Source organism: Panthera uncia (genome assembly GCF_023721935.1).
Source record: "Panthera uncia isolate 11264 chromosome A1 unlocalized genomic scaffold, Puncia_PCG_1.0 HiC_scaffold_17, whole genome shotgun sequence".
Taxonomy (NCBI): Eukaryota; Metazoa; Chordata; class Mammalia; order Carnivora; family Felidae; genus Panthera; species Panthera uncia.
Window position 1 is genome coordinate 123,020,518 of NW_026057577.1, and position 21,379 is coordinate 123,041,896.

Below are 21,379 nucleotides of genomic sequence, written 5' to 3' on the forward strand. Positions count from 1 at the left end.
ATGTGTCCATTGGTCATCTGGATGTCTTCTTTGGAGAAATATCTGTTCATGTCTTCTATTTTTATTGGATTATTCTTTTTTTAGGTGTTGAATTATATAAATTTTTTATATATTTTGGATACTAACCCTTTATTGAATAAGTCATTTGCAAGTATCTTCTCCTATTCAATAGGTTGTCTTTTAGTTTTGTTGATTGTTTCCTTCACTGTGCAGAAGTTTTGTCTTGATGTAGTTTTCTTTGCCTCAGGAGACCTACCTAGAAAAACATTGCTAGGGTTGATGTCAGAGACATTTCTGCCTGTGCTCTCTTCTAGGACTTTTATGGTTTTAGGTCTCACATTTAAGTCTTTAATCTGTTTTAAGTTTACTTTTGTGTATGGTATAAGAAAGTGGTCCAGTTTCATTCTTTTGCATGTTGCTGTCCAATTTTCCCAACACCATTTGTTGAAGCGACTTTTTCCCATTGCATATTCTTTCCTGCTTTGTCAAAGATTAATTGACCATATACTTGTGGGTTTATTCCTGAGTTTTCTATTCTGTTCCATTGATCTATGTGTCTATTTTTGTGCTGCTAAACAGTTTTTGATGACTACCGCTTTGTAATCTAACTTGAAGTCTAGCATTGTGATGTCTCCAGCTTTGCTTTTCTTTTTCAAGACTGTTTTTGCTCTTCAGGGTCTTTTGTGCTTCTATATAAATTTTAGGATTATTTGTTACAGTTCTGTGAAAACTGTTGTTGGTATTTTGACAGAGATTACATTAAATGTGTGGATTGCTTTGGGTGGACTCAACATTTTAACTATATATGTTTTTCCAATCTGTGAGCGTGGAATGTCGGTTTCCATTTGTTTGTGTCATCTTTAATTTCTTTCAACAATGTTTTATAATTTTAAAGAATATAGGGCTTTCACCTCTTTGGTTAAGTGTATTCCTAGGTATTTTATTATTTTGGTATAATTGTAAATAGGATTATTTTCTTAATTTCTCTTTCTGTTGCTTCATTATTACTATATAAAAATGCAACAGATTTCTCTATGCATTGATTTTATATCCTGTAACCTTAATGAATTAATTTATCGGTTCTAGTAGTTTTTTGGTGGAGTCTTTAGGATTTTCTATATATAGTATCATGTCATCTGCAAAAATTGCAAGTTTTACTTCTTCATTTCCAATTTGGATGCTCTCTGTTTGTTTGACTGCTGTGGCTAGGATTTTCAGTACTATGATGAATAAAAGTGGTGAAAGTAGACATCCTTGTCTTGTTCCTGACCTTACAGGGAAAGCTCTGTTTTTCCCTATTGAGTAGGATATTCACTGTGGGTTTTCCATTCATGGCCTTTATTATAGTTGAGATCACTGGAAAATTTTAACACCCTGTAGAGTGAACATTCCTATGAAAATCAAAATCATAGGACTCTTTATTGGCTGGCCTTATAATTACATTAAAATCCTAACCCTTTATACCTTAGACTACAATACCTTATATGATCTAGTCCCTGCTTTCTTCTTCAAATTCACTTCCTGTCATTCCTACCTTTCCTATCAACAAAACCAGATTTTCCACCCTTCCAATATGTCTTAATACATTCCCTTCTTAAGGTCTTGAATTATGCTGCCACTTTGGCCTGGAAGGTTCTCTCTGCTAGAGCTACCTCCTGTGCATGGTATAAGTCTCAACTAAAAGGTCACCTCCTCAGGGTGCCTGGGTGGCTCAGTGGGTTAAGCAGCCGACTTCAGTTCAGGTCATGACCTTGCAGTTCCTGGGTTCGAGCCCCACAACAGGCTCTGTGCAGACAACTCAGAGCCTGAAGCCTGCTTTGGATTCTGTGTCTCCCTCTCTCTCTCTGTCTCTCCCCTGTTCACTCTCTGTCTCTCTCTCTCTCAAGAACAAATAAACATTAAAAGGTGACCTCCTCTGGGGCGCCTGGGTGGCGCAGTCGGTTAAGCGTCCGACTTCAGCCAGGTCACGATCTCGCGGTCCGTGAGTTTGAGCCCCGCGTCAGGCTCTGGGCTGATGGCTCGGAGCCTGGAGCCTGTTTCCAATTCTGTGTCTCCCTCTCTCTCTGCCCCTCCCCCGTTCATGCTCTGTCTCTCTCTGTCCCAAAAATAAATTAAAAAAAAAAAAAAAAAAAAACGTTGAAAAAAAAAAGGTGACCTCCTCTGAGGCCTTCTCTGCCTACTCTACATACAGAAGACACTTCTACTTTCTACCCTTCTGCTTTACTTTATTTTATTCTCAATACTTATTACTACATAAAACTATATTAATTTACTACTGTATCTGTACCTTGTCTGTCTCCAAGCACTCACCTCTACTTAAATGTAAGCATCATGAAGGCAGAGACTTATATCACACACAGGAGTACCTGCCACATAGTGAGCACACTGTATTTGCTGATTTAACTAGGCATCTGGGCTGATCTCTCACAGCACAGCCTATTACTAATTACTACCCTCAAAGTCAAAGGTCAAGAAAAAGTCAAGCTGCAAACCATCTGAATTTATTAGTGGTAGATTTTTTTTTTTAAGGTGGTAAAGAATATGTATAATTGGGGTCTATGGTTAAAGCCAACTGATCTTCATACAAAAGTATGGACAAAAAAAGCTCATCTGTACAGTGTAAAAAGAAACTGGAGCATATTTTCAAAGGTACAATATACTAGTATGTCGGTGGTTTGAGCAGGGAATTAAAGAATTGCTCTTGCAAGGAATGGGAAAAACTACATTTTATGCCCAATAAAGTGTCATGACTTAGAACTTTATCCAAACCATTGTTTAGAGCATTAACAAAGTTAAATAGGTTTCTATAAATTCTATATAAAACTATTTATCTTTTTCTAAGTTTATCTATTTTGAGAGAGACAGAGCACTTGTGTGCCTGCACAGAACCTGACATGGGGTTCCATCTCATGAACCATGAGATCATGACCTGAGCCAAAATCAAGAGTTGGATGCTTAACCGACTAAGCCACCCAGGTACCCCTATACAAAAGTATTTAAATGTTTATTGTAGATCGCTGGCCTGGAAATATAATGTTCAAAGTTTCTCAAACTTATTTGACCATGGAATGCCTTTCTTTACTAATTTACATATCTTGGAAATCAATTTGGGAAAAGCTTCTGCAGAGTTCATAAAGTTACTGTGTTAGCCAACTATGAGAGCCGACCATTTAGCCTGATCCTTACTAGTTTAGAGAACAAGTTTTTTTTCCAATTGCTTTATTCATTGAAGCTTTTAACCAAAATTACCTGGTTCCTCTGTGCTTTTTAATTTCTTTTTTTAACATTTATTTATTTTTGAGACAGAAAGAGACAGAGCATGAACGGGGGAGGGTCAGAGAGAGAGGGAGACACAGAATCAGAAACAGGCTCCAGGCTCTGAGCGGTCAGCACAGAGCCCGAGGCAGGGCTCAAACTCACAGACTGCGAGATCATGACCTGAGCCGAAGTCGGCCGCTTAACTGACTGAGCCACCCAGGCGCCCCCCTCTGTGCTTTAATAGAATGTTTTCTTCTGACTCATATATTAATGTATTTATTTCCTTATATTACTACACTATATAAAGTCTTTAAATCTATACTGCATAAAGCTGGTGCAGCCACTCTGGAAAACAGTATGGAGGTTCCTCAAAAAACTAAAAATAGAACTATCCTATGACCCAGCAATTGCACTACGAGGCATTTATCCAAGGGATACAGGTGTGCTGTTTCAAAGGGACACATGCACCCCAATGTTTATAGCAGCACTATCAACAATAGCCAAAGTATGGAAAGAGCCCAAATGTCCATCAGTGGATAAATGGATAAAGAAGATGTGGTATATATACAGTGGGGTATTGCTCGGCAATCAAAAAGAATGAAATCTTGCCATTTGCAACTACATGGATGGAACTGGAAGGTACTATATGCTAAGTGAAATTAATCAGAGAAAGACAAATATCATATGACTTCACTCATATGAGGACTTTAAGAGACAAAACAGATGAACAGAAGGGAAGGGAAACAAAAATAATATAAAAACAGGGAGAAGGACAAAGCATAAGAGACTCTTAAATATGGAGAACAAACAGAGGGTTACTAGAGGTGGTGTGGGAGGGATGATGAGCTAAATGGGTAAGGGGAATCTACTCCTGAAATCATTGTTGCACTATATGCTAATTTGGATATAAATTTTAAAAAATAAAATTTAAAAAAATCTATACTGCATAAAGCCTCTATATAGTTGTGGGCATCCTTGTCTTCTTATTAAATACAAATAGCTTCAGTACTTAAATATATAATACAATATTTACTTTAAATTTTGGTAAATAATTTTTTTAAGAGTTTTATTAATTTCTTCCTATTCCTATTTTACTTAGAACTTTTACTGGGGGGGGGGGGGGGGGGGCATCTGGGTGGCTCAATCCATTATGTGTCTGACTTCGGCTCAGGTCATAATCTCACAGTTTGTGGGTTTGAGCCCTGCGTCGGGCTCTGTGCTGACAGCTCAGGGGTCTGGAGTCTGCTTTGGATTCTGTGTCTCCCTCTCTCTCTGTCCCTCCCCCGCTCACATTCTCTTTCTCTCAAAAATAAACATTAAAAAAAAATTTTTTTTTTAAAGAACTTATACTGGGAAAGACGACTAAATTTTATCAAATGTCAATGTTATCATATAATAATATCATGTGATTTGTAATTTTTCATTTGTTAACGAATTATCTTAAAAATTTCTTGATGGTAAAATTTCTTAATTGTAAAAAATTCTTGCATTTCTAGAATAAGCCTTACCTGGTCATGAGATACTATTAATTTAGATTAGCTGCTAAATTCCCAAAGAAATCAGAAAATTGATTTGCTAAAATTAGGAATGTCACTTTAAACATACATAATTTAAGTTTTGGAAAGATAACAAGACAAAGAAAAAAAACAAGTTAGAACTACATAGGTCTATTTACCAGAAATTTTAATCAAATTGTCTTATCCTGTTTCAGTCATATTCTGTATAGATTCCCAAATTTTAGTTCCTTTCAGATCAAATTAATTTTTAAATTGTGCTATGGGAGTAAAATTATACCTTTTGTCTGTTACTCTAAAGATTAATTCCAGAATACACAAACTATCCAAAAATGTCAATAGCAATTTTGAAGGTAAATGAGGCAAAATATAAATAACAGAAAGTAAAGATGAAAGACAAAATAGCCTAAAAACAAAATATATTTTATCTAAAAGACGTTTCACCTAAATAACACCATCTATATTTTTTAATTTATAAAATTTTCCATTGCAATTTCTCCATAACATTACCTACAGTGCATTCTTGTGAACTACTCTTAATACTAAAAATTAATCATACAATTTAATAATATAGGGAAAAGCTGCTCAAATATTTCCTATAATATTCTTGAGTTCTAGGCCAACAGATACAATACAAAAGAATCTTAATAACTACTTAATCAATTTTTTCAGTTATTACTTCCAAAAAATAATAATTTAAACAATAAACTTGTATTAGCTATTAGACTCAGAAATCAATCTTTATTATAAAAACTAATAAGTTATTAGTCACAACTTCAAAGTCATTTGAGTCCACTTAATAGCATGAGTCTGATCCATTGAGCACCCTAATAAACTGTACTGGAATTTATGCCAACTCTCATTTTCATAGTTTTATTTATTTAAACAAACCTTATACTATAAAAGTTAAGAACAAGAATATGTACTTTTTTTCAAGTTTTTATTTAAATTCCAGTTAGTTAAAATACACCATTATATTAGTTTCAGGTGTAGAATTTAGTGATTCATCACTTACATATAACACCCAGTGCTCATCACAAGTACCTGCCTTAATACCTATCATCCATTCAGCCAATTCCCTATCCCTCCCCACCACCCTCCCCTCTCAGTTTGTTGTCTATAGTTAAGGGTCTGTTTTCTGGTTTTCTTGTCTTTCTTCCCCTGGTTCATCTGTTTAGTTTCTTAAATTTCACATGAGTGAAATCATGTGTGTATTTGTCTTTCTCTGACTGACTTACTTTGCTTAGCATAATACTTTCCAGCTCCATCCAAGTCGCTGCAAATGGCAAGATCCCATTCTTTTTTATGGCTGAGTAATATTCCATTAATATATATACCACATCATCTTCATCCATTCATTAGTCAATGGACATTTGGGCTCTTTCCATAATTTGGCTATTGTTGGTGTATGTATGCCATGTCTAATCACGCCCAAGCAGAAGTCTAGGGTTTCATTCTCTGGAGAGGTCTCTGAACTGCAGGATATAAGGCACATATCCTCACCCTTTCCCTAACCCTATCCTAAACCCTAACCCTAGATGTGTGTGCGTGGGGGGGGGGGGGGGGGGGGGGAGGAGGACAAGGAAGATGTAATGTGTATGTGTACACACACACACACACACACACACACACACACACACACAATGGAATATTATTCAGCAATGAAAAAGTATGAAATCTTGGCATTTCCAACAACCTGAATGGAGCTATAGAGTATTATGATAAGTAAAATAAGCCAGAGAGAGAAACACAAATACCATATAATTTCACTCACATGTGGAATTTAAGAAATAAAACAAATGAGCAAAGGAATAAAAAAAAGAGAGAACGACAAACCATGAAACAGACACTTAACTATAGAGAACAAAACTAATGGTTGCCAGAGGGGAGGTGGGTGGGAGGATGGGTGAAATAGGTGATGGGGATCAAGGAGTGTACTTATGTGATGAGTACCAGGTGTTGTATGGAAATGCAGAATCACTATATTGTACAAATGAAACTTGGGCTCTGTGCTGACAGCTCAGAGTCTGCAGCCTGCTTCAGATTCTGTGTCTCACTCTCTCTCTTCCCCTCCGCCACTCATGCTCTGTCTCTCTCTCTCAAAATAATAAACATTAAAAAAATTTAAAGAAAGTAATATTACACTATATGATGATGGAATAAAAGTAAAAACTTAAAAAAAAGAAAAAAGAATATGTAAACATCAGGATTCCTAACACTCTATTTCCTACTTTACTGGCCAGCATGTAACAATACAAATATTAAAGAAAATACTGAAAGATATTAATGTATTAGGTGAATTATCAATAGTACTCACGCATCATTTGAGCAAGTCATAAATTCTCCCTTTATTTTGGGATGCCATGAGCCAGTATGAAGCATTGCTGTATGACCCTTAAAAAATAAAAATACAGGAAAAAAGATATTTAAAAAGATTTAAAAATAAATAAAATGACCAGAAACTGATATGTCATGCTTTAAAGTTAAACTTTTTAGTCCTCCCAAGACCACACTATTTTAATTATAAACATGGTATGCTACGCCAATTTTATTTCATAATATGCTTTGTTTATTTCATTTTGTTTAATTCTCCATATAATTCTCCTGCCCAGAAATTAACACAGTGCTTATACAGAACAGGTGCTTAATAAGTAAGGAAATAGAGAAGAAACTGAGAGTCTCTCTTTAGGAGAGATGTAAATGGAAAAACCGTAATAAGAGGGAGATAGGCCCTTCTTTAAAGACTCTTTTCTCAATGGAAAAGAAGAAAAAAAAAAGTATTTGCAAATAATCAAGGCAAAAGCAAGAGGTTAAGGGAAAAAAATTTACACTTCTTAAAAATGTGTCCACAATCTTGATTCAACCATACATCTGTAAGAATAAATATGTGAGAAAAGGAGAGACATCTTTAAAATGATTCAAGATTAACCCTTCTAAGAGCATAATTTTAAAATACTGTAAATAAAATAATGTGATGTTGGTAAACAAACTGACACACAGAGAGTACATATCAAACATAAATACACACATACACACACATTCCCCATCTAGGTGCAAAGTCAGCTAGAGTGACCTCATACGGTATGTTCAGATGGGGCAGAAAAGAGCCTAATACTTAATAACGGAAAAATCTCTTATTCTGAAAGAGTTGAAAATAAAACTATGCTATAAGAAGCAAAATGTACATCTTTAAATGATTTAGAAGGAAAATAACTGTATCTCTCTGGAAAGAATGAATTGGAACTGGAGTACCCACATATAAACCTAGAGACCATCTACAGTCCAAGTTGCTCACAACGTCTCAAACAGGACCTGGCCAACTCATGACAATTTGCTTATGTTTACTGGGTAGAACAGGGACCACAGATGTGCAGTAGGGAAGCATGAACTGAAGTAATGGGACCAGATGGGAAGTCTGAGATTCCACTTTCCTCTCCTGAATTTAAGACTGCATATTTAACTATCAACTTGACATTTCCATTTGCATCTCCTAGGCATTTCAAACATAATAATAGGTCCATTAGGGAAATCTGTTTCTTACTGCCCACTTCATCTGCAATCAACTTCTTCCCCAGTTGCTAAAACTACAAACGTGGGGGTCATCCTTAAATACTACAATAACCATAAACCTAAAACCCTCTCTCTGTCCACCCAAATTCAATCCATTAGCGAGTCCTCTCACTTCAACCCAAAATACACCTTAAATCTATCCACTTTTCTCATTATTCCCTACTACCACTCTTGTAGAAGCCAACATTATCTCAGTTATTACACAGTAAACAGGTCTGTCACTAGTCTCTCCACTTCTATTCCTGCGTCATGTGCTCCACCTAGCAATCAATATAGTCTTTTAAAAATACACCTCTGGGGCACCTGGCTGGTTCAGTTGGTTAAGTATCTGACTCTTGATTTTGGCTCAGGTCATGATCTCACAGTCATGAGACTGAGCCCTGTGTTGGGCTTGCCACCAAGCACAGAGCCTACTTGGGATTCTCTCCCTCTTTCTCTGCCCCTCTCCCATTCACGCTCACATTCTCTCCTTCTCTCTCTCTCTTTCTCTCTCTGAATAAATAAACTTTAAAAATAAATAAAAACATCTTGTGTATTTTATGTAAATAAATAAAAACATTCTAAAACCACCACTAGTTATTGTCCTCTACTGGCTCCCCAACCTCTTTAGATCGTCTACAACTACTCACATGTTCAGTCTCTTGCTTTCTTTACAACTGCACTTATTTTGTCCTCCCTCTTCCCCAACAGACATGAATCCACTGGCCTCCTTTCATTTCCTCTAATACAACCAGCTCGTTCCCTGAATCAAGGCCTTCTCGTATGCTTTTCCATTTGTGGGAAAGCTCTTTACTTTTACATGACTGGCTTCCATTCCTTCAATCTCAGTTTACATGCCACTTATTCAAATAAGTATGACCTAGCTCTGTCTCTGCATCCATATGGCCTATTCTGTTGTTCTCTTCCAATGTACCTGTCCATTTCCTTAATAATAGTCACGATTTATAATTCTGTATCTATTAACTTATTATCAGATTTCTGAAACTGCTGATGTTTTGCATATTCAAAAACAAATAAATAAGGCTGGGAGAAACCTAAAATTCAATATAAACAGAAACAAATCAACCCTACTGTATTTCAAGTGAACAATAAAAACACTGAAAGAATAAACTGAAGGTAATAACTCAAGTAACTATATACCCTGTCCTGGGTTAAATGGTGGCCCCCAGAAAGAAATACTCACGTCCTAACCACTGGAAGCTGGGAATGTAACCTTAAAGAGTCAGAAGAGAAGAAGACACAAAGAGGAGAAAGCTCTGAGAAGATGAAGGCAGAGACTGGAGTTATGCTGCCACAAGCCAGGGAAAACCTGGAGTCGCCAGAAGCTGGAAGTAGCATGGAAGGATTCCCCTAGAGCCACTAGAGGGAGCATGGTTGTGTCAATACCTTGATTCTAAGACTTCTGGCCTCCAGAAATGTGAAAGAATTTCTGTTGTTAAGCTACTAACTGTGTGGTAATTTATTACAGCAATCCTAGGAAATGAATACATACCCTCAGGCTAAAGACCAAAAGAACTATAGGGGTGCCTGGATGGCTCAGTTGGCTAAGCATCCAACTCAGGCTCAGGTCATGATCTCATGATTGTGAGTTCGAGCCCCCTCCCTGACCCCGTCAGGCTTTGTGCTGACAGCTCAGAGCCTGAAGCCTGCTTCATATTCTGTCTCTCTCTCTCTCTATCCCACCCCTGCTTGTGCACTATGTCTCTCTCTCAATTATAAATAAACATTAAAAAAAATTTTTTTTAAGACCAAAAGAACTATAAATAAATATTTAATTCTAGTTAATATATTTGTTTCTTTTTTGCAGTGGTATGCATTAACAATTCTGAAACTGCTTTCGTTACAACGAAGAATTAAGCAAATGAGGAAATATGCTGAGGACCATGAGAGTCGCCTTTCCTGCTGTTAGAGAAAGGAGTTCCAAAAGTGGAAAGAAGAAAGACTAGAAAGAACTCTATGGGTTTTGACTGAAATTATGGGTATCAATATGAACCCATGATTTCTAACAGGTAGATACAAATATAGGTGTGTGTGTGTAAGTTATTATCTAGCTTTGTATGCTGAGAATGACTAGTAGGAATGACAACCAGCAACCCTAGGACAGATATTCTAGTTTCTAAATTGCATTCTCCATTTAAGAGGAAACCAGACTCCTTGGAGAGAAGTTTGATTCTTGTTCAAACAACATGAACATGGAACATGTGGTTTACCAAAAAACAAGCAAGTGCAAAAATGATGGGGATATATTAAAGAATAAAGTGCAGGTTAAGGGACTTCCACTGGAACAATTAGAGCATCAAAATAAATAACAAAAGTAATAGATTAAATAGTAATAGTAAGGGGCGCCTGGGTGGCTCAGTCGGTTAAGCGGCCGACTTCAGCTCAAGTCATGATCCCGCGGTCCGTGAGTTCGAGCCCCACGTCGGGCTCTGTGCTGACAGCTCAGAGCCTGGGGCCTGTTTCAGATTCTGTTGTCTCCCTCTCTCTGACCCTCCCCCGTTCATGCTCTGTCTCTCTCTGTCTCAAAAATAAATAAACGTTAAAAAAAATTTTAAAAAAAATAGTAATAGTAAAAGCATTTACTAACTTAAGAACTCCTGGGTGAATATTAATAAATAAGTAAGAGAAAACTCTTCCTTACCATAGAAAAATCACCATTTTACAATCATCACAGTAATAATTGACCAGGCAAGAATCATCAATGGATGCTAAAACTAGCAGAGAAAAGTCTGGTAATGAACAGGGTATTTCCATGCTATCAAAATCTCCCTGGAAACTGCTTAATAATTACAAAGAGAAAATAGTAGAGAAGAGATCTGTTATTACACTACCTGAAACAAGTCATCCAAATTAACATCACCAGCACTGCGATGCACAGGTAGCACGTACTTCGCGATATGAGGACGCAAGAAGGACCCAATATTGTTTCTGTGACAGCCTTTCTAGAAATGCATACTCAAACTCTCATGATGAGGAAAACCAGACAAAATCAAATCCTACATCTCTTGCTACATATTTACAACTTCTACACATTTACAAAAGAAATGGCTTATAGTTTTCAAATATACCAAAGTTTCTTTTAACAAAGGCAGAGAACTATTCCCAATTAAAAGAGACAAAAGCCATGGCTACTAAACTGGTGGGAATATAATCAAAAAGGAGATTGTTGAGATAACCATGGACTACAGATTAAATAGTATTTCATCAATGTTAAATTCATAGTTATGTAAAAAGATCATATTATTATTAGGAAAACCACACTGAAGAATTTAGGAGTAAAGGAACATGATGTCTGCAAGTTATTTCAAAAGTCGGGGAATATTAAACGCACACACATAATTCTAATGTATGCACAAATACGTATGAGTGTGAGTGAGGGGGGTATATAAGTGTGGGGGATGGAAAGAGAAGGACAGAGTTTGTGTTAGCTGAGGAAGGAAGAGAGGAGGGGATGGGGGAAGATAAAGCAATGGGGCAAAATATGAACAACTGATGAATCTGAAAAAAGGGTATAAGGAAGTTCTAGGTACTATTCCTATAACTTTTCTGTTAATTTGAAACGATATCAAAATAAACACTTAAAAAAATGTCCTGGATGCTCTGTGAAGAAAAGCTTGTTGCAAAGTCAAAAGAGGAATTAAGAGGGCCACCTGGGAAGCCAGTGATGTGGTTCATCTGAACACTGACAGTCGCTTGGACTAGGGCACAGCAGTAAAGTGTTCAGAGGTAAGAAGATTTGGGATACATTTTAAAGAGAGAGACAACAGGTTTCCCTAAAGAACTGGATCTGGGCTGCAACCACAGATGAAGCCGAAGTTTGTGAATTAATCAAGCAACTGTTGTGTAAATGGGTGACTATATAAATAACACATCACTCTCTCTGGCCATGAAGAACATGAACTCTCTTCTGTGTTTAGGAAATTCCCCAAAATATGACTCTTGGTAAAAGACAGAGACTACCTCTCATAGAGAAGTGGAAAAGTCAGGCTCTATCTTTACCAGCCTCCCTTACAGATGTGACACAGGAATGCAATCTAGCTCTGCCCATTACATTCCCTTGAGCTGTGACTTAAGGACAAGGGAGTGCTATCTTTCCCTGTTAGCTCATTTGGGCCACTGTAACAAAAATACCATAAACTGAGTGGCTTATGAACAATAAACATTTGTTTCTCACAGTTCTGGAAACTGGGAAGTTGAAGATCAAGGTGCCAGCAGATTTAGTGTCTGAACTCCCTAGTTCACAGAGGCCATCCTTTTACTATAACCTCATATGGTGAAGGGGTAAGAAAGGTTTCTTGGGACACTTTCATAGGGCACTAATCTCATTCATGACAGCTCCACTTTCATGGCCTAATCACCTTGCAAAAGCCCCACCTTCTAATACCATCACCTTGGGGTTACAATTTCAAAATATGAATTCTGGGGGATACTCGGTCTAAGGAGTAGTCTGGGGATGATTTTTGCCTTCTCTGTCTCCCGACTTGGGTTCTGGGGCAGTCCACAACTAACAACTGAGAGCAAGAGCAAACAAAGTTCCAAAAAATGGTTCCACTCTCCAGGGCATAGGGGTAGCAGTGGGGGTGAAAGGCCTGAGGAACAAAGTTCTTGTGATCTGACCTACCCTATGCCAGCCAAGCACAAGCAACAAAGCTACCAAGTCTCTCCTCAGTGTTGGCACCAGAAATGGAAGTAGTCCGAACAGGTTAAAGAATCGATTTTCTTCATTTCACACCAGCCAAGTGCCGGCTCTGGGGTGATACTTCTCATCTTCCCACCCAGCGGCAGTGGCCCTGTGAGGTCATTACAGCAGATGAGTGCCAGTAACAAAACAGCGACTGTTGTCTCAGTAAGAGGAGCAGCCCTTCATAGAAGATACTTGCTGGCTCTCCTAACCCAAACCAGGAAAAAGCCAGTAACAAAGAGGCATGGTGCCTCCTCCCCTGAACCAGAAGCAACAATGACAGCAACCGCTGTGCAGCACTTTTGACACTCCATGCTTTCTAGTAGGCCAGTATTAACAAGAAAGCAGATCACCTACCAACATATGTAGAATAGAATCCTTCTGATACTCTATGCTTTACCTCGGGAAAATGCCAACAATGGGTAGCCACACTGCCTTTTCCCACCAACACAGAGAAACAGCTGCTGTGGGGGCTCCTGAGTGGCTCAGACAGTTAAGTGTCTGACTCTTGGTTTTGGCTCGGGTCATGATCTCACGGTTTGTGAGTTCAAGCCCCATATCAGGCTCCGCACTGCAGTGAGTAGCTTGCTTGGGATTCTCTCTCTCTCTCTCTCTCTCTCTCTCTCTCTCTCTCTCTCTCCGTCCCTCCCCCACTCTCAAATAAATAAACTTTTTTAAAAAGAAAAAGCAGCTGCTGTGGGTTAGAGAAATTTTTATTTTTCACCTCAGTCCAGCTTTGCCAGGAGGCATAAGCTACAGTATGGGAACTGCTACAATGCATAAGAGTGATTTTCCAGCAAGAACATCAGAACAGAAACCCGTGAAAGACAGTAAAGGGAAAATCATAGGGTGAAAGGGTTTAAAAAGCTGGAGAAAAATGTCCTTTAAATCTGTACAAAAAGTCCTGCACTCACTCCTGAGGTGTACTGCGTGAAACCTACCAGAATCAACCTAAGAAAAGCATTGAGAAGCGAACATGGTATGGACTAGCAGCCAGGGTCCATATGGATCCCTGGATAACATGTACATGGGGCAAACCAGAATAACATACAGATGCCTTGAAAATTAATACTGCAAGGAAAAACAGCTCACAGGAGGCAGGTCAGGATTTAGAGTCTAAAACTAATCAGGTTGACCCTCAGCCAAAAAAGCAACTTCACAGACAAACAAATGAAAACCCACCATTCTCTAGAGGTTTTGGACAGGACTCAGAATATCAGAACACAATATTCAAAATGTGAAAGATACAACCCAAAATTAATCATACAAAGAACCAGGAAAATCTAACCAGCTCCCAAGAAATAAGATAAAAGATGCCGACCACAAAATGACCCAAATGTTGCAATCAATATTTTAAGAAAAAGACTTAAAATCGGTGTTTATGACCATGATACATAAAGGAAAGCAAACATATCTGAAACAAATGCAAAGATATAAAGTGACCAGCAAAGAAAAATAAACTATTAAAATGGAAACCTGGTCATATTGAAAAATAAAATAATGGGAATAAAAAATTCACTGTAAGGGCCCAATAGTAGAATGGATATGTCAGAGGAAAGACTCAATGAACTTGAAGACAGATTAATAGAAATAATTTAATCTAACAGGAAAAAATGAGCAGAATCACAGAAAGCGCTGAGACAATATCAAAAAGTTTAGTACTCGTATTACATACGACTTAGGAGAAGACAGTCAGGTACAGACAAATATTTGAAGAAATAATAACTAAAAATTTCCCAAAAATGGTGAAGGAGGTAAATTTACAGATCCAAGAACTTCAGTGAATACCAAACAGGATGAACAAAACAAAAAATAAGAATAATAATAATAATAAATAAATAAATAAATAAATAAATGTTTTAAAGCCTATGCCTTGACACATAATAAACTATTAAAGTCCAAAAGAGAAATAGGGGGAAAATTTCAAAAAGCAAATATAAAAAACAACACATTACATAAAGAAAAACAAATACTTGAATTACTGCATAATTATTCAACAAAAATAAGGCCAGAAGACAGTGGACCAACATTTTTAAAGTGCTGACAGAAAAATACTGCCAAGTTAAATGTATAGAAAATGTACTTTGGGAATGAAGGTGAAATAAAGACATTGCAAGATGAAAGAAAACTAAGAGAACTTGTCACCAAAAGAAATGTGACAGAAATTGAAAATTGATCATAAATTTTATATGGAAATTCAAAGAGTAGCTAAGAAATTCAAAAATTATTTTATTATTTCAAGAATACTTACTATACAGTTGGACCCCTACTTCATACCATGCACAAAAATTAACTCTAAATGGATCACAGACCTAAATGTAAGAGCTAAAACTATAAAACCCTTGGAAGAAAACATAAGCATAATTCTCCATGACTGTGGGTTAGGCAATGACACTAAAGGCACAAAACAAAGGAAAAAATAAATTGAGCTTCATCAAAATTTAAAACTTCTGTGCTTCAAAGGACACCATCGAGAACATGAAAAGACAACCCAAAGAATGAGAGAAAATATTTGCAAATCATATATCTCATAAAGGACAAATATCTAGAATATATAAACTGTTAGAACTCAATAATAAAAAGACATATAACCCAATTTTAAAATGGGCCAGGATTTGAATAGACATTTCTCTAAAGAAAATTTACAAATGGCTAATATATACACAAAAAGATGTTCAACACAGACCACAGAGATACCACTTCGCACCCTCTAAGATGATTATTAAACAACAACAACATGAGAAACCACAAGTGTTGACAAGGATGTAGAAAAACTGGAACCCTCATACACTACTGGTGGGTAGGTAAAATGTTATAGACACTTTGGAAAACAGTCTGGCAGTCCCTCAAAATGTTAAACACAGAGTTACCATAGGACCCTAAAATTCCACTCCTAGGTATACATCTAAGAGAAATGACAGCATACCTCTGCACAAAAACTTGTACATGAATGTTCATAGAAGCATTATTCATAATAATAAAAAAGTGGAAACAGCACAAACGTCCATCAACTTGAGAAGAGATAAATGTGGTATATCCATACAATCGAATATTATTTGGCAATGAAATTAAATATTGATACAACATGGATAAATTTCAAAAACATGCTAAGTGAAAGAGCCACATATTGTATGATTCCATTTTCTGATATCCAGAAATGCCAAATCTATAGAGACAGCAGATTAGTAGATTAGTAGTTGTGCAAGGCTTCAAGGGGTGGTAGACTTGGGGATGCTGGCTAAGGGACAGGGAGTATTTTATTTTTAATAGATTACTTCTTAGGACAGTTTTAGGTTCACAGCAATATTGAGAGGAAGGCACAGAGATTTTCCATAAAGCCCTTGCCCCCCCACATGCATAGCTTTCCCCTATTATCAATATTCCCCATCACAGTAGTACATTTGTTACAACTGATGAACCTACACTGACACATCGTTATCACCCAAATGTCACAGTTCATATTCAGGTTCACTCTTGATTTCGTACATTCTATGGATCTGGACAATTTATACTGACACATATCCATCATTATAACATCATACAGACTAGTTCCATTGTCTTATCATACAGACTAGTTTCTTTTTTTTTTTTTTTTTTTTTCAACTTGTTTTTTATTTATTTTTGGGACAGAGAGAGACAGAGCATGAACGGGGGAGGGGCAGAGAGAGAGAGGGAGACACAGAATCGGAAACAGGCTCCAGGCTCCGAGCCATCAACCCAGAGCCCGACGCGGGGCTCGAACTCACGGACCGCGAGATCGTGACCTGGCTGAAGTCGGACGCTCAACCGACTGCGCCACCCAGGCGCCCCAGACTAGTTTCATTGTCTTAAAAATCTTCTGTGCTCTGCCGAATCATCACTCCTTGCCCCTTACCCCTGACAAATATTAATCTTTTTATTGTCTCCAATAGTTTCTTTTGGGGATGACAAAATGTTCTAAAATGGATTGTGGTGATGGCTGCACACTCCATGAATATACTAAAAACCACTGAACATAACGAACTAAATGAGTAAATGTTATGGTTTATATATTCAATCTCAACATTAAAAATTAAAAAAGAAAGACTACTTCAAGTGAAAGGGAAATAATTACAAAGAGAAACTGGAATATAAGCAATGAAAGGACAACAAAAGAAAGGATAAATACCTGAGTAAACAGAACAATATTTTTCACCTTTAACTTTTGTTGAGAACAAAAATTATTATCATTGCCTGATAGGATTTTCAACATATGAAAACGGAACGTACAACAACTACATCAGGATTGGGGGAAGAGCCTATGTGGTTGCACAATTTCTATTTTTCACTTGATATGGTAAAATATTAATTCTAAGTAGATTATATATAATTTAATATATTTTTATAGTTCCCTAGAACCACCACTTAAAATACTATACAAAGAGCATAATTAAAATCCAACAGTTAAAAAAAATGGAATTCTAAAAATACTCAGATAATTTAAAAGAAATTAGGAAAGATGAGGCACTGAACAAAGAACAGAAAGAATCAAAAGTAATAAAATGGTAGAACTAAATCCAACCCTACCAATAATTACATTAAACTTAAAATGAGCTAAACACACCAATTAAAAGACAATGATTACCATCATACATTAAAACACAAGACCTATCAATTAACACTTATTTCAGGAATCTGACTTGAAATACAATGACACAGAAAGATTAAAAACTAAGAGTCGAAAAAGATATAACAAGCACCTTGCCTCAGGGCCTTGCATTTGCTGTTCCTCTTTCTGCATGGCTCCTCAGATACCAATGTACCTGGCTCCCTGGAGGATCCTTTATCCAGACCTCACCCTGAATGCCAATCCCTCAGAGACCTTCCTGAGTACTCTATCTAAAGAAGTCACTCGTTACTTTCTATCCCCTTAATCTGCTTCTTCATAGCACTTATTACTCTCTGGTTTTGTTATACAGTATACGTTTTGCATATTTTCATGTGTCCCCACTGGCATATAAACTGCATGAGGGTTTTGCCTCCTAGACATTCAATAAATGTCTAGACACTCAATAAATGTTATTGAATAAATCAATACCAAAAGAAATATACCAAGCAAACAATAATTTTTTAAAAGCTTGAGGCGCGGCTGGGTGGCTCAGTTGGTTAAGCGATTAACTCTTGATCTTGGCTCAGGTCATGATCTCACGGTTGTCAGTTTGAGCCCTGCATCAGGCTCTGTGCTGACAGCCCAGAATCTGTTTGGGATTCTCTCTCTCCCTGTCTCTCTCTGTCCCTCTGGCACTTGAGCTCACTCATGCTCTCTCTCAAAACAAATAAAGCCAAAAAAAAAAAAAAAAAAAAAAAAAGGCATGAGTGATTATATTAGCATCACACAAGGTAGACATCAGAACAAGAAAAATCGCCAGAGATAAGGAGGGACATTATATAATGATAAAAGGATCAATTTACCAAAAAGACAGAGCAATTGTAAGTATACATGCACCCAATACAACAGTTTCAAGACATGAAGCTAAAACTGAAAGAACTGAAAAGACCATTGAAAAAATAAGCACAAAGAAAATCAGCAAGTATACAGAACTCCATGAACTGACTTAACTTTATATAAACAGACTATTCTACCTGGCAACAGCAGAATACATATTCTTCACAAGTGCACACAAAACAGAAACTAAGATAGATCATATTCTAGGTCACAAAACAAACCTCACCAAATTTAAATCCAACCATACCAATAATTACATTAAACTTAAATGAGCTAAACATTCCCATAAAGGAATTAAACTAGAAATTTGTAACAGAAAGATGACATAAAAATCCCCAAATATTTGGAAATTAGATATTATGCTGCTAAATAATCCATCAGTAAAAGAGGTAGTTCCAAGGCAACTGAATGAAAATGAAAATATATCTCAAAATTTGTGGTACACAGCTAAAGCAATGCTTATAAGGAATATTATAGCACTACATGATTCTATTTAAAACAAGGGGCGCCTGGGTGACTCAATCGGTTGAGGGTCCAACTTCAGCTCAGGTCATGACATCGCCATTCACAAGTTCGAGCCCCACATCAAGCTCTGTGCTGGCAGCTCACAGCCTGGAGCCTGCTTCAGGTTCTGTGTCTCCCTCTCTCTCTGCCCCTCCCCACTCACACTCTGTCTGTCTTTCTCTCTCAAAACTAAATAAACATTAAAACAAGAATTAAAAAAAAGAAAAGATAAAACAAGTCTCTAATTAAAGCATCCACCTTAAAATACTAGGAATTCTAAAAAGAAATAGGAGAGGCAAGCAAAAGGAAAGAAAGCATAAGAACAGAAATCAATGTTGAAGACAGAACTACAACAAAGAAACACAAATGAATGAGACTTAAAAAAATTGCTCTTTGAAAAAAAAATCAATAAAATGGGAAAACTTCTTGCCAGACCAAGAAAAAAGAGAAGATACAAATTGCCAATATCAGGAAAAAGAGAAAAAATATGAGCAATGACCTTAAAGAAATATTACTAATAATTCTATGTACATAAATTTGCAACTTAGAGGAAATGGACCAAGTCCATGAAAGTCATAACCTATCTTATCTCAACACAAGAACAAAGAAATAACATGAATAGTCCTGTACTTATCAAATAAATTGAATTCATAGTTTAAATTTTTTGAAAACAGGAAAAAGAAAACTCCAAGCTACACTGGCAAATTCTACTAGACGTTTTTAAGTGATGCCATTTATAATGGCTAAAAAAAAAAAAAAAAGTAAATTTTAAGTGTAAATTAAGTATGAATTTAATAAAATCTGTTCAGGTGCTCTATGCTAAAAACTATAAAACCTGGAAAAATTAAAAAAAAAAAAGACCTAAATAAATAAGAGATATACTGTTGTTGATGGACTGAAAGACTCCAAACAGTTAAGATGTCAATTCTCTCCAAATGATCTTTAGATTCAAAATAATTTCAAACAAAATCACAGCAGGGTTCTTTGTGTATATAAACAAGATGACTGACTCTAAAATGTATGTGAAAAAGAAACTAAAATAGCCCAAAATCAAAACTACAATGAGATATATCACCTCACACCTGTCAGAATGGCTAAAATCAACAACACAAGAGACAACAGGTGTTAACAAAGATGAAGAGAAAAATGAATCCTCATGCACTGTTGGTGGGAATACAAACTGGTGCAGCCACTATGGAAAACAGTAAGGAGTTTCCTCAGAAAGTTAAAAGCAGAACTACCCTATGATCCAGCAACTGCACTAGTTACCCAAAGAATACAAAAACATTAATTCAAAGGTATACATGCACCCCAATGTTTATAGCAGCATTATCAACAATAGCCAAATTATGGAAGCAACCAAAGTGTCCAGTGACTGAATGGATAAAGAAGATGTGGTATATACACACACACAATGGAATATTACTAAGCCATAAAAATGAATGAAATCTTGCCATTTGCAGCAACATGGATGGAGCTAAAGAGTATAATGGTAAGCAAAGTAAGTCAGAGAAAGACAAATACCATATGATTTCACTCATATGTGGGATTAAGAAACAAAACAAATGAACAAAGGGAAAAAAAGAGACAGAAACCAAGAAACAGACTCTTAATTATAGTGAACTGATGGTTACCAGGCGGATGGGGGAATGGGTGAATTAGGTGATAAGCATTAAGAAGTGCACTTGTTATGATGTGTGTGTTGTATAGAAGTGTTAAATCACTATATTGTACACCTGAAATTAATATAACACTGTATGTTAACAAACTAGAATTGAAGTAAAAACTTAAAAAAAATAAGAAAGAAACTGGAGCGCCTGGGTGGCACAGTCAGTTAAGCATACGACTCTTGATCTCAGGTCATGATCTCACGGTTCATGAGTTCGAGCCCCGCATGGAGCTGCACACTGACGGTGCAGAGCCTGCTTGGGATTCTGTTTCTCCTTCTCTCTGCCCCTCCCCTGCTTGTTCTGTCTCTCTCTCTTTCTCTCTCTCTCTCAATAAATAAATAAACTCTAAAAAAAAAAAAGGAAAAAAAAAAGAAAGAAACTAAAATAGCCCAAACAACTAAAACAAAGAACAAAGTTAGAGCACTCACACCACCAACTTTTAAGATATCCTACAAAGGTGCAATAATCAAGGCAGCGTGGTATTAGTGAAAGGGTATACACATAGCAATGGAACAGAATAGAGAGTCTCAAAATAAACTTTATCAAATGTCATCAATTTATATTTGAACAAATATGCAAAGGCAATTCAGTAAAGAGGGGTCAGTCTTTTCAACTGATGATACTGAAATAACTGGTCATTTATATGCCCAGAAAAAAAAAAAAAAAACCTTGACATATTTCTCACTCGTTATACAAAAATCAGCTCAAAATGGATCAT

The 21,379-nt window shown here is 36.6% G+C and overlaps 1 protein-coding gene across 1 annotated transcript in view; it reads right to left on the reverse strand.

Moving 5' to 3' along the window:
* Positions 1-21,379, reverse strand: part of WDR70 (WD repeat domain 70) — a 298,973-nt gene that overhangs the window by 181,551 nt on the left and 96,043 nt on the right. The window contains exon 9 of the mRNA XM_049648141.1: positions 7,090-7,166. Coding sequence (XP_049504098.1) covers positions 7,090-7,166 — 77 coding nt within the window. The remainder of the gene's footprint in view (positions 1-7,089; positions 7,167-21,379) is intronic.